Source organism: Cydia fagiglandana, chromosome 4, assembly GCF_963556715.1.
Source record: "Cydia fagiglandana chromosome 4, ilCydFagi1.1, whole genome shotgun sequence".
Taxonomy (NCBI): Eukaryota; Metazoa; Arthropoda; class Insecta; order Lepidoptera; family Tortricidae; genus Cydia; species Cydia fagiglandana.
In genome coordinates this window covers 4,712,788-4,726,489 of record NC_085935.1, presented here as the reverse complement: position 1 = coordinate 4,726,489, position 13,702 = coordinate 4,712,788, and the positions used below count along the sequence as shown (strand labels likewise).

The window sequence follows — 13,702 nt, the reverse complement described above, 5'->3', positions numbered from 1 at the left end:
ATATTAGAAACCTCAATATAATTTTTGAAGACCTATCCATAGATACCCCACACGTATGGGTTTGATGAAAAAAAATTTTTTGAGTTACAGTTCTATGTATGGGGAACCCTAAAAATTTATTGTTTTTTTTCTATTTTTGTATGAAAATCTTAATGCGGTTCACAGAATACATCTAACTTACCAAGTTTCAACAGTATAGTGCTTATAGTTTCGGAACAAAGTGGCTGTGACATACGGACGGACAGACAGACAGACATGACGAATTTATAAGGGTTCCGTTTTTAGCCATTTGGCTACGGAACCCTAAAAACCGCCAGTTCAGAAAATTATATGAAGGCAAACGCTATGAATGAAACGGAAGGGAAGGGATTCGAAGTAATCAAGATAACCCTCTAAGGTCATTAGAATCGTCAAACTTAACCGGCGTCTTTGTTGGTGTCCCGATTTCTCTTGTTTCCCCGAATTATTTGCTAAAGCAACACTCTTAATGTTCTTAATTACCGCACGCGACCAAAAACACCTAACGTTACACACGTCAACCTTAACACTAAGCAATAAGGTTGAAATTAAAGGAGTTTTGATTACGGTTGACGCAATATAAAGTTTGTCAGTAAACACTGTCGAAATGTCATTCATGGGCGGCTCCTTTGAAGGATTAGATTCTTTAACAATTGCCGGTCAACATTGGTTAACTCGTGCCTAGATTTGCCATTGTGGAATGACGTGGGTGATACAAAATAAGAATGGTATAATTCCATAGGAAATGTGTCTAACGTTCTTCATTCATTAATGAGTTTCGTCGCTCTCAAGCCTCTTTGGATAGCCACGTCAAATTAAGCCGAATTTGGGCAAGCTGCGGAAATAATTCGTGTAGTTTTGAAAATTGGTACAGGCATACCTTGTAGTGTCTAGATAAACATACTAAAAGTCCTCGAGGGTAGGGGGTGTGCTGGGGGTGTAGAGGGGGGTTGAAGGTACCTTTTTTCATATTTTTGCTAATATCTCGAAAATGTGTACGAATTGCATTATAATTACTTCGGACAAAAGTTTTAACATAAAATTTACTACAAATTTGGTTATGTTTATTTTTACTCTGCGATCAATACTTTAGGAGCTACAGGCTGTTAAAGTTAAATAAGAGATAAAAAATAGACGGTTTAAGAAAACGTCGTATTTTCATAATTGTTCATTATAAATAAAAAAATTAATTGAGAATAAGCAAGCTAATTGACCTGCTGATAAAATATAAAAAAACCGGCCAAGAGCATGTCGGGTCATGCTCAGTGTAGGGTTCCGTAGTTACCCGTCCGTCAAAATAGACTATTTGCAAAAACTCAAAAACTGCTCAATCGATTAGATTCGCTATATTTTTCTCTGAAAGTCTTTACTAAGCTCTACTTTCACGATGTTTTCATATTTTTTGGACCCATGGTTCAAATGTTAGGGGAACTAAAGTGGAAAACACAACTTTTTTTTCTTTCAGATCGATTATTTCCCAAAATATTAAGCAGATCAAAAAATGGTTCTCGAAGACCCATATTGGTTTTAAAAGACCTATCCAACGACACCCCACACTATAGGGTGGAAGCAAAAAAAAATTTCATCCCCTTTTTAATGTACGGCAGCCACCCTAAAAAAATATTTTTTTCTAATTTATATTTTACAACTTTGTCAGCGTAACTGATTTATATATTTGTGTCAAATTTAAACATGAAAACTAGAAATTTTTTTTTATGGTGGTTAACATTAAAATGGGGATGAAATTTTTTTCGCTTCCACCCTATAGTGTGGGGTGTCGTTGGATAGGTTTTGTAAAACGAATAAGGGTCTTCGAGAACCATTTTTTGATCAACTTAATATTTTCGGAAATAATCGATCTGAAAGAAAAAAAGTTGTGATTTACCCCTTAGTTCCCCTAACTTTTGAACCATGGGTCCAAAAAATATGAAAAAAATCGTGAAAACATAACTTAGTAAATACTTTCAAGGAAAAATGTAGCGAATCTAATCGGTATAGCTGTTTTTGAGTTATGGCAAATAGTCTATTTTGACAGACGGGTAACTACGGAACCCTACACTGAGCATGGCCCGACATGCGTATGACCTATTTTTTTATATTTTATCAGCAGGTTGCTTAGCTTGCTTACTCTAAGCAAATTTTTTTATTTGTGATGAACAATTACAAAAAAACGACGTTTTCTTAAACCGTCTATTTTTTATTACTTATTTAATTTTAACAGCCTGTAGCTCCTAAAGTATTGATCGCAGAGTAAAAATAAACATAACCAAATTTGTAGTAAATTTTATGATAAAACTTTTGTCCCAAGTAATTATAATGCTATTCGTACAGATATTCGAGATATGAGCAAAAATATGAAAAAAAGTACCTTCAACCCCCCTCTACACCCCCAGCACACCCCCTACCCTCGAGGACTTTTAGTATGTTTATCTGGATACCACAAGGTATACCTGTACCAAATTTCAAAACTACACGAATTATTTCCGCAGATTTTTCTAATTTGCTTAGGCTAGGACTTAAATTTCAAATACCGTAACATCGGGGTACTTTAGCTCATGGGGGTTACTTTGTCCCAAAACGAAAAAAAGATTGAACTTCCCGTCACGCTGCACGTCAGGACCTATCGATGTATTTCGCGCTATTCATCGATAGATGACCGTATGGGGCGGTGGGTAGAAACAGTTTCACGTTAACAACGCTGATTGGTCAGTTCATAATTTCGGTCACAAGTTGTTACCTATAAACTACGCGATTCTATAATGTGCAAACTTTTTCTCGAAACAAAGAAAGCAAATAAGTTTAAGTGTTTGATTGTTATTAATCGTAACAGATATGTATCTAGGATCCTAATGTGATATAAATCATAGAATTTAAGACATTATTGTGAGAAGTATATGTTATTGAAAATCAAAGTATTCTTTGGCTATCGTTTTCGGGTTTCTTTGACCCATGGGAAAACATTTCCTTCAGAGAGAACAGCGACGCAGATATAGTCTCGCTTCATCTACTGAAGCTCTCATAACGGCACGAGATCAATCTGCTAACTAAGAAGACAATTTACTATTGACGCAGGTTATAAATCGCGATCCCAGGAACAGCAGCCAGTGGTTCGTCCTGTGGAGCACTGGATGAACCACAGGCTCAGGTTTCAAAGACAGATTCTCTAGATTGTAATGGAATTAATGAAAACAAAGATAAAGAACATCTGCCGCATAAGTTTAATATCTTATAAAATGATTATCAATTTTTAAGACTGATTAGTTACAGTCGACTGTTAACTAGGTGCCTACCTAGTAAAATAATTCTATAGGAAAACTAATTTTTCATATGATAATTATAGTTATACACGTTAACTATTTCTAATGATTATGATTATGATCGATAAGTTTAGAAGGTTTTTCTGATTGTTTTGGCAAAGTTTTTATTAAAAAACCATGTTTAATAGATTTATTACTTTGTGTTGATTAGTTTGCTTTTTTAGTGTAATAAAAACAAATGAATCTTACTACTATGTCCTTATTTGATATACATGTGTATTGTGTAATAAATTTAAACAGCTTTCTTTGCGCTTTTATTGCAAACCGTTACGTTGTACTCAATGAAAAATCGATGGCCAAAGAAACCCGCTTGAAAGCGCAACTTTGGCTCAAACTTTGCGAAAAATTAAAAAATATTTAGAGGTTGATTTATTAAGTTTTACGTATGTGCATGAGTTGATTATACCCACAATTAAATACCTATGAGTATAAAAGTGTCATAATGCGATTAAAATTGAAGTGCTCAAACGAAAAGTAAAAAGTATCTTGATTTTGGGACAAAGTACCCCGACGTTACGGTACTGCAAAAAAGGTTTTGCTGAGTATCTTTTGTAGTCACTACACTACTCGTATTGTTTACACCTAATGAAGACCTCAAGTATATAGAATCGGGCCATGACATTTGTAATGGGGTATATCATAACTTTTAGGTGGCTGATGTAAGTACAGACCATATTAGGAAAAAGGAGTTTATTATTCTGAGCCATACCGATACTTCAAGGTGACAAAAGTGATGACAAAGATTCACAACAAAGGTTTTTTTACCAGACAAAAAATAAAACACCGGGTTTTGGCCCAAAAAACGCTCGACAAACAGCAAACAGTGCCAAGTGGCGTCGGAAAACAAAAGCGCAAGGCAATCACAATCCCCTAAATTATTAACGGGTACACCACAAAATTCAATTGTCATACCGGTTTGACACGCGAGCGTAGGGCCACCGAATTCAAAATCATAAACCAAGGACAAGTCTTTCAGTCGTAGTTTTAACATTCTTGGTTTTCCATCGTAACTGAGGATCTTCAAAGTGACGACCACACTCGGAAAATTGAAATATATGTATTTGTAGATAACCCCTTAATAAATTGATTAGATTTCAAAAGTCAATTTCTCAAGTTTTTCAACACTTGCAGCGCCGAAAAAGATCTTTTCGTCCACCTTCCAGTTCCCAAGTATGAACATGGGGAATAACTGCAGCTTACTGTTATCATATCTCAAAACAGGTCAAACAGTGCCTGCACCCACAACTATAAAAAAGCAGGACAAATCCCAGTTACCCCGGATTTATGGCGACCCGCCGAGGCCAAGTCTTTTGCTACACTTGGTCTTGGTCAAACATTGTGAATAATAGCGCACACAGCGATGTCGTGACCACTTGGCAAATATTGACAGTTTGGCCGCCACGAATGTTACCCTTTGATTGATCGAGCAAGTGCGCTGTTTTTACATTTAGTCTGTGTTTTGGTTACAGTAATGACAATGACTAGAACGGCGATCCTGTTTTTAATTTAGGCTTACTACTAACAGGTCTAGACAAGATGGCTGATATATTGTTGATAGAAAACGTCATCGAAACTTGAATAATGCATGGAAATAGTTACGTGTCTTTTCGTAGAATCATCATCCCGATATTTTTTTTTGGCATTTGTCAATGTACGATTATCATTTTGGCAACTAACCACTTGACCAACCATTGGTGGAATTTATGTCCTTCCAATAAGGTTTCCGAATAATTGACAGTTAAGGATAGTGTCGGCTACGTGCGTACCCCATTATCATGGAACTCAAACTGATGATCACATTCTAAATAGGTACGTGCTATAGTGTGATGGCAAATTTTCATACTATTTGACATTTTGACACAAGATATTTTAGACAAAGAATCTTATTGGAAAATAAAACAGTAGACACTTAAGGCATGTATTGTGCACAACGGATGCGTGTACGTAGACGTACATACGCGTTGTAATATACTGATTCTAACGAGAGACGGCACAACGGTTGCGTGACGCGTGCGTGGACGGCTCCAACATTTTAGAGCACGTGCAGTGCATGTCTACACACTAACAGCCGGTGTGCTCTCTAATCAAGATTACATACTTAACTTGTCAAATTTTGTCTAGGAGTTTAGTTATATTGATAAGCATGTCTACATGCCGAATATTCGATTAGATTTTTTTTTATTTGAAGGATTTCCGATTATGTTTGCATCATCACATTACATTGCATTTTATTTGTTTATGTTAATTCATCAATACATGGGTAAATCATAAAAGTGACACTGCATTGTTATTATTTCTATCAATATAAGATGATGTGTCATTGTGAGGCAAAATGGAAATACCTGATAGACATTACATTTCCGATTTTCCGGAGATATAGATAAACTTTGACAATGATTGAATACTTTCTTCTAATAACATAAGTACTATAAAAATATCCCGATCTGGACGGAAAAAAATCATAAACTTCGCAGATAGGAATATTAAAGCAAATATATAGCGGAAGAAGTATTAAGCAAGAAGACTCGTAGAGGCAAACTTCCTTATTCATAACTTAGTAAACATCAGTAAAATATTGTCCTTTCCATACAAAGGCAACTGTCAAAATGAGGGATGTGAACAAAGCATTATTAAGGGCTTATTAGATATGAAAAGACAAGAGTTTATGGATGACGAGTTTATATATAAGTAAAAAAAATATATAAAATCGGCGATAAAAGAGTCATTTTTTCAAAAGAGTAGAGGATTTTGCATCAGCTTCGAATGTTAACATATTATTGCCTTTTCATCGTAATTACGGAAAAACTAAATCAGACACCGGGAAGTGGTTAAAATTTGAGTTACAAGATTTAGAGCAAAAAAATGCTAAATAAAAGTGTGTAAAAATGGGACACGAAGTCTACCTGCGAGACTTGACAATCTTCCATCCGAATAAATCAATACGCCTCAAAACCGCCTGATACGATTAGTTTTTAACGGATTCCTCGAAGTCACGAGGACACAAACACACAAACAGACCAACGGTGTTATCTTGTATTAATGTTTGCTTACACGGGTACACATGTCCAACTCGGATTTACAAGACGAGGGCATGAATACGCAGGTACGGTTAGAAAACAAGAAAATTATTGCTTAATTCGGAATTATGACCAACTTCTTCGTTTATATCATCAATTTTATAATTATGCTGCACCCCGATGACTTCTGGTTGAGTGATGACAAAATCGTCTTTATTTTATAATCTTTCTATCTGATCATATCAGAATTGGTACAGTTAGGTATCTTTTGTATGGAAGTCTAATTGCTCAAAACTGGCCCTGGCGCTGGCAAGTAGTACCTATCCTATACATATAGTTACTTAGTACGAGTACGTTGACTTAAAAATCGTGTATAAAACCCATGAAAGAAAACTGTCTGACTATCATGGTAACCGAAGACAATAAAAAACAGTTCAAAATAAAAATATATTTTTATGATGGCATTGGCCTTAATTTAATTTGATCCGTTTTGAACGTGACACTAACTGAAAACTGTTTCTTGTCATTATTGCCACCATAGGCACCATAGTCTTTCCTTTCTCATGTAACATGGTGATATCATCTAAAATTTAATACCTAAATGTCAAGAAATCAAAGACGGAGTTTAGAATACTTTCTGTAAAACTTACAAATACAAACCATATTTATCGAAACTCCAGGTATTGCACACCGTACCTTATCGCGCGCTATCCAAAATTCATGTTCGATACAAAAATTACAACTATCATAACACGACTATTTAAACTGGCGATACGTTATCGCGCTTTTGTCGATGCCGCCCGTAAATCAAAGCCATAAAACAAGCGTAATTTCGCCAGCGATAGGCTCTGACGGGCCACTGATAAGTGATAAGGCAGAGATAGTGTCACGCCGAAATCTGAAGCCGTGGGATTTGGTGGATATTGAATATTGTGACGTTGGGGATTGGTCACGTTGGCAAATTACTGTCTATATAGTTGTTAAAAAATCTGGATATATTTGTGAAAAAACCACAAATCAGAGTCCAAAATCTCTTAAAGATGACTCACGTTAGACCGGGCCGTGTCCGGGCCGGAGCTTCCGGCACATCGTTTTCTATGGAAAGCATCACGTGTGATCGCCTGTCATGCCATAGAAAAGTAAGCGCCGGAAGTTTCGGCCCGGACATGGCCCGGTCTCACGTGAGTCATCCTTTATTCCTCTTCTCTTCTTTTCTTTCTCTTTGAAGTCCTTATTTTCCAATAAAAAATACCCTTCGAGCAACACCGGGAATGGAATGGGACGTGTTGGAAGCCGGTGTTGCTCGAAGCTCTTTCAAACTTTTCCATAAGTTATGAACAAATCATAGATCGATGAAATATGTTACATACTTATTCTAAGGAGAAGGCTGCTAGAGATTTTTAAAGGAGGTCTTGATCGAGTAATGGACTTTTTTGTAGATATTTTATGAAAGGATTAGGTACTTCGCGACTTGTTAGATGTAACGGGGAAAGCCATAGTAGTTTTTCCGGACCCATGATGACCTTTAAAGGTAGACTTCCGAGCACAGCGGCTCCGGCGACACTAACGCAGCGACACTGACGCGGCGACAGAGCGACAGTATTATGCAGTATGGAAATGTATGAACTTACTTCCGAGCGCAGCGACACTATCGCAGCGACAGTGGCGCCGCGTCAGTATCGCTCGGCGATAGCGGCCGTGCTACGTCTGCGCAAGCACTGTCGCGCAGTCGCTGCGATCGCACGTGGTTTTGAGGCTATGTCAATATTTAAAATATCTAAAAAATGAATATTAAACCGACAATAGCTCCTGAATTTGTCGTCGTTCTCGTTTAAATGCTTTTTTTTCAAGTTGGTATAAGTTTCTTCGTCTATTCTACTTTTGAAAATTGAATTGGGTAGGCTTCGCTCCATACTGTAAAAGTAACGAAGCTAAAGATCGTGATCCTCCTCTTCTTCTAAAAATATTTTCATAATTGATCGGTTTATCATAAGTATATCACGTCTGCACCGTATGGAATAACAACTGCGCTGCGACTGTCGCCGGAGTCGCGCCGCTCGGAAGTCCAGCTTAAGTACTGAACTCACACTTTCTTACCTCTGATAGGATAGACGTCGTGGTGTGACGGAGGAGATGCCCTCGGCTCCGGTCGAGGAACTGGTGACCAGGTGTTTTGGCCTAGGCTGTTCCGAAGAGCCTCACTCGCTAGAATTCCTGTGGGCGAAAAGATAGAATCAGTAAACTAGTTACATATGCTACACGTAAAGAGTAAGGTCGGTGCCGATAAGAATTTGATCTTACGGAATTATGGGCAAATCAAATAGTATTGCATTGGTGCTACCATTATTAGAGATAACAGTCAAAATGATAAGCCATATAAAGATTGAATATACCTTTCTACTCGAGAAATTCTAGTAGTGACCCTCGGGTCCAGGTTGTCTAGTCTAGGGGTAAGCTGTCGAACTCACGACATCTGGTATAGATGCAAACACCCTTGATTACCAGCGGTTCCAAACATCAATGTTTCAAACAGTTCATTTAATTAAAAAATACATCAATTCAGTGGCATGCGTGGCAGAGGACATTTATTTAGTACCAATTACTCTCAGCATGCAAACTATTGATTTGGACCGATCAGTCAAACTGACAATTTTAATCAGAGATTATTTTCCTCATTTAAGTGGCACGCAATACTGTGTCATATCACATCTGTCATTGAATGGACACATTTAAGTGTATTTTAAAGATATACAAGTATATATTATTAGTAGTAGTAGTAGTAAACTCTTTATTGTACAAAAAGACATATTAAAAATAACATACAATTAGCAAGAAGTACAAAGGCGAACTTATCCCTTTGAGGGATCTCTTCCAGTTAACCTTTGAGTAGATGAGAGGAGAGAGTGAAAAGAGGGTGACAAATGCAGCAAAATGTACAACAAGGTACCATAAAGATAAAGGATATAAATACATACAAAATTTATAGGATAAACATACATATATTACACAAAAAGGAAAGGAGAAAATACACTAAAAATTGGAAAGAATTAGAACGAAATAAAGCAACTATACAATAGAAATATAGACAAATTACTCAGTCAAATCAGATAACCATAGCTTCTTTAACCTCTCCTTGAACGACGCAACCGATTGTGCCTGCCTGAGCGACACAGGCAGCTCATTCCACAGCTTCACTGGACGCACTGCGAAGGACTTGTTGTATCCTCGAGATTTGTGAGGAGGGATGGCAAGTGATAAATTCGCGCTCGAACGCAGACGGTGGCCACTGCCTTCAGCCAGAAATTGAAATTTTTGAGAGAGGTATAGCGGAGAAGAAGGTGTAAAAAGAACATTAAAGAGAAGAGAAAGAGTGTGAAGATCTCTACGGCGGCGGATTGGAAGCAAATTGAGTTTTTGACGGTAGTAAGACACATGATCGTACTTCCGTAGTCCGAAAATGAATCTTATACAGACATTCTGTAAGCGCTCTAACTTGTCTAGGAGTTCTTCTGTCATGTCAAGATTTACGACGTCACCGTAGTCTAGTAAAGGCAGTAACAGAGACCGGACCAGCATGGCTTTGGTATCAAGTGGAAGAAAGTTCTGAAGGCGCCTTAAAGAATGGAGAGAACCAAACAACTTTTTGCTTACTTCAGTGACATGAGGAGCCCAGGAAAGTGTCTGATCCATGATACCTAACCTAACCTTTATAAAAATAAATCTTGTAATTTTGGATGTGCAGTAAGCAAAAGTTTACACACTTGTATACATATTTGTATGCAGAGTTGCTAAGCATAGTTAGTAACTTTGGTGACAGAACTAAAAAATATTTGGCCATATATGACGTGCAAGACCTATATCATATTTTTCATCCAAGATTTATTTTGTAAACAATTGAAAACATTCATCAGTTATAAAGAAAGTAGCCACTATCATCGCCGTCGTAACAATTTCGCATTTAAACACTTCAGAGAAATGAGTCTCGTGATTATGATCGCAGATACAGACAGACGTCGCAGCGATATATCCAATTGAATGTCCGTCCGAAGTGTCTTGATTTGTGTCGCGCCCTCGGTTGGACCCTTTACTGCTGATCTTAATGGTCTTGATTTATTTGTAGATATGCAACACGTGATCTAGTTTGTTTCAGCTTTGTGGTCGTTTTAGATTTTCCTTTAAGGGTTTTTGAAAGGGATATATAATCAAGATTACAAAAAACTACAAGATTATAAAAATATGCGAAAAGGAAGGAGTAAAAAATGTAAGTAGAATAAGAATGAAGTTTTCAAAGAGCCGAGAGAAGGTATTCTGCTGGAGGCAATATACAATAATATTTAAAAAAATGTTTTATCAGTAGGTAGGTTATACGTATGAAAATTAATGACTTAAAAATTACCCTTTAAGTACATTCCACCAAACTTATGTAATCTTAAAAACAAATCGTTAACACGTGATGGAAAAAGGATTACATGAGGATTATAGATATAACATTTTCTAATCAAAACATCTCTTGAAAATCCAAACGACTTATGTTCGAAGTAAATTACATACTAACTTCAACCTTAGTATGTTATCTTAAAGTCTATTTTGAAATACTTTATGTTTTAAATACAAGTTAATCACAGTATTTGTTTTGCAAGTATCGTTTGTCATTAGTTATATCTGAGATCAGTTTCAAAAGTAGGTACTATGCAAAAAATATCAGCAGTGGAAATTATTTCATAAATCCTTAGATTAATCAAGATTGATATATACTAGGTATTAAGCACACCTAATTCTTTTTAGCTTTTGCTCATTAAAAATATTTTTAAAATTAGCGATGTTACCAAAGTTCATAAAAATAAATTAAAATTTTCTTGAACGGCCACGTCCCATGACCCTTCGATCGCGTATCAAAATCGATATAAATTCACCTTTAAACGAGCAATTCTTTTATTTGAAGGTATACATTTATTCCGGGGATCTCGAAAACGGCTGTAAATATGGCGATGAAATTTACTACATAGGTAGGTTTTCGGGAGCGAAAAATAGATTTGGCTAGATTTTATCTAAAACGCACATTTTTGAGTTTTTATATGTTTTCCGAGCTAAGCTCGGTCTCCCAGATATTGTATCTATAGACGGTCAAGCAAATCTTGTCAGTAGAAAAAGGCGGCAAATTTAAAAAATGTGGGCGCGAAGGGATATCGTCCCATAGAAAATTTGAATTTCGCGCCTTTTCTACTGACAAGATTTGCTTGACCAAGTTTATATAGGCATATCGTATTCACTCTCTATAACCTTGTAAACACATCGTCGTTATGAATCACGAGCGTACAGTCCATCACAATTATGTCAAGCAGGCTATTTGGCACTTGAGGCATTAGGGCAGTTGGCGCCACCGAATCGCTGTCTTCCGCCCGCCGGCACGGATTGTCTTGCCCGGCTTCCTGCTCGTGCTTCAATTTAAATCGACTTATAATTTGAGCGAATTTAAGAAAACTCTTCGAAGAGCCAGAGCAGCTCTTGCAATCGTAAGATATTATTTGTGATATTCGGCGAAGGAAAATAATTTGATCTGCATTCATTTGATTGAAAGTTTGAGATGAAAAATAGTCATCTTCATTGGGTTAGCTGTAGGATTATAATCAGATCCTTTTCGTGAGTACAGTCGCCATCAGATATATCGAAGTGGCCAAGCTGTTCAAAAATATCTGAACACGCACTCTAACGCCTTGACAATAAAGGCGTGTTCAAATATTAGTAAATACCTTGGCCACTCCGTTATATGTATCTGATGGCGATTGTACTTAAAGTGAGACATATTTATGTCATATACAGTTGATGAGAGTAAGAAGAAATCATGAGTAAAACCATGAATGGGAAATAGCGAAACCCTCTGTTAGGTTCTTAGGTTTGACATGTAAAAAACAATTGCAATCTTAAGTGTTTCTCTGACACATTGATAAATATATGACGTATAAAAGAAAAATAAGTACAGCAGAATATGATGTGATTGTCGTTAATGCATAATCAGATATTATTGGGATTTTTAAATTACCAGAACAGTCTAGACAGACTAAAATGCTAGTTGCGGATGTGTCACACATCCTTGACTCCCATTGCATCGTTGTCGCTAATCCCAAAATTAACACAATACCGCCATTTTATAGACCAATCAAACCGTCTAATAATAGATCCTGGCCGCACCAATTAGGAACAGTTAACTTTCTATTTATAGATAATTGAGTCACAGCTGGGTATCAAAAAGTTTGAGATGACGGAATATTAAAAAAATATACGGTTTTAGAAACTGAGTAGAAAGGATAACCAGATGTAATAGACAGGATATGTATTCTATTTTCCAAATTGCTTTAAGAAACCTAACACATTTCAATTGACACATTGATTGATAACACTCGAAATACCTCATGTAAAACGTCCGAAAAGATGAAATTTGGTTTACAAACCTGCATTTTTCCTCTTTTTGAATTTAGTTTGACTTATATGAAGTGATTACTTAATGCAATCGTAAAAGTAAGAAAGAATTTTCAGAAATTTCATCTACAGTTGCAATTTAAAAATGTAATTCCCCTGAATTGTCTAAGGGTTTATTTTGCCGTACCTTGGTACCATTATACCTTTTAAAAAGGCTACAAATATAATGACCACCAAAAAATACTTTGGTACCCTAAATAAAAAAATCATGCTTACCAAAAAAAAATTACTGATCACCAAAAATATAATTCCTAAAATTACAAAAGTACCACCGTTTTAATTACGACTGCACTTCAAATTGTATTCGAATACCAAATATATTGAATGATTACCAAAAATCATTAATGATCACCAAATCTTGAAGACCAAATAAATGCGATATTCTCACCTAAATAAACCACTATGATACCAAAACAATTATACATATTACCAAATAAAGTAAAATGATGCCAAAATTACTAGCCCCTCCCGCTCAACCCCCGTACCCCGCACCGCATACCTTAGGTAGGCATACTGAAATGCTACTAGAAAAGTAGGTTAGGTTAGGTTTGTACTGCTATCAGTTAAGTGGGCTAGGTTAGCACTGCGACCCTTACAGAAACGAATTGCTACTAGAAGAGTGGGTTAGGTTAGGTTTGAACTGCGACCCTTACAGAAAAGAAATGCTACTAGAAAAGTGGGTTAGGTTAGGTTTGAACTGCGACCCTTACAGAAACGAAATACTACTAGAAAAGTGGGTTAGGTTAGGTTTGAACTGTGACCCTTACAGAAACGAAATGCTACTAGAAAAGTGGGTTAGGTTAGGTTTGAACTCCGACCCATACAGAAACGAAATTCTACTAGAAAAGTGGGTTAGGTTAGGTTTGAACTGCG

The 13,702-nt window shown here is 36.5% G+C and overlaps 1 protein-coding gene across 1 annotated transcript in view; it reads right to left on the bottom strand.

Annotated features, from left to right (window-relative positions):
- The window catches only part of LOC134663401 (zinc finger protein Gfi-1b), a 77,314-nt gene that overhangs the window by 44,619 nt on the left and 18,993 nt on the right, over positions 1–13,702 (bottom strand). Inside the window, exon 2 of the mRNA XM_063519766.1 lies at positions 8,450–8,566. Coding sequence (XP_063375836.1) covers positions 8,450–8,566 — 117 coding nt within the window. The remainder of the gene's footprint in view (positions 1–8,449; positions 8,567–13,702) is intronic.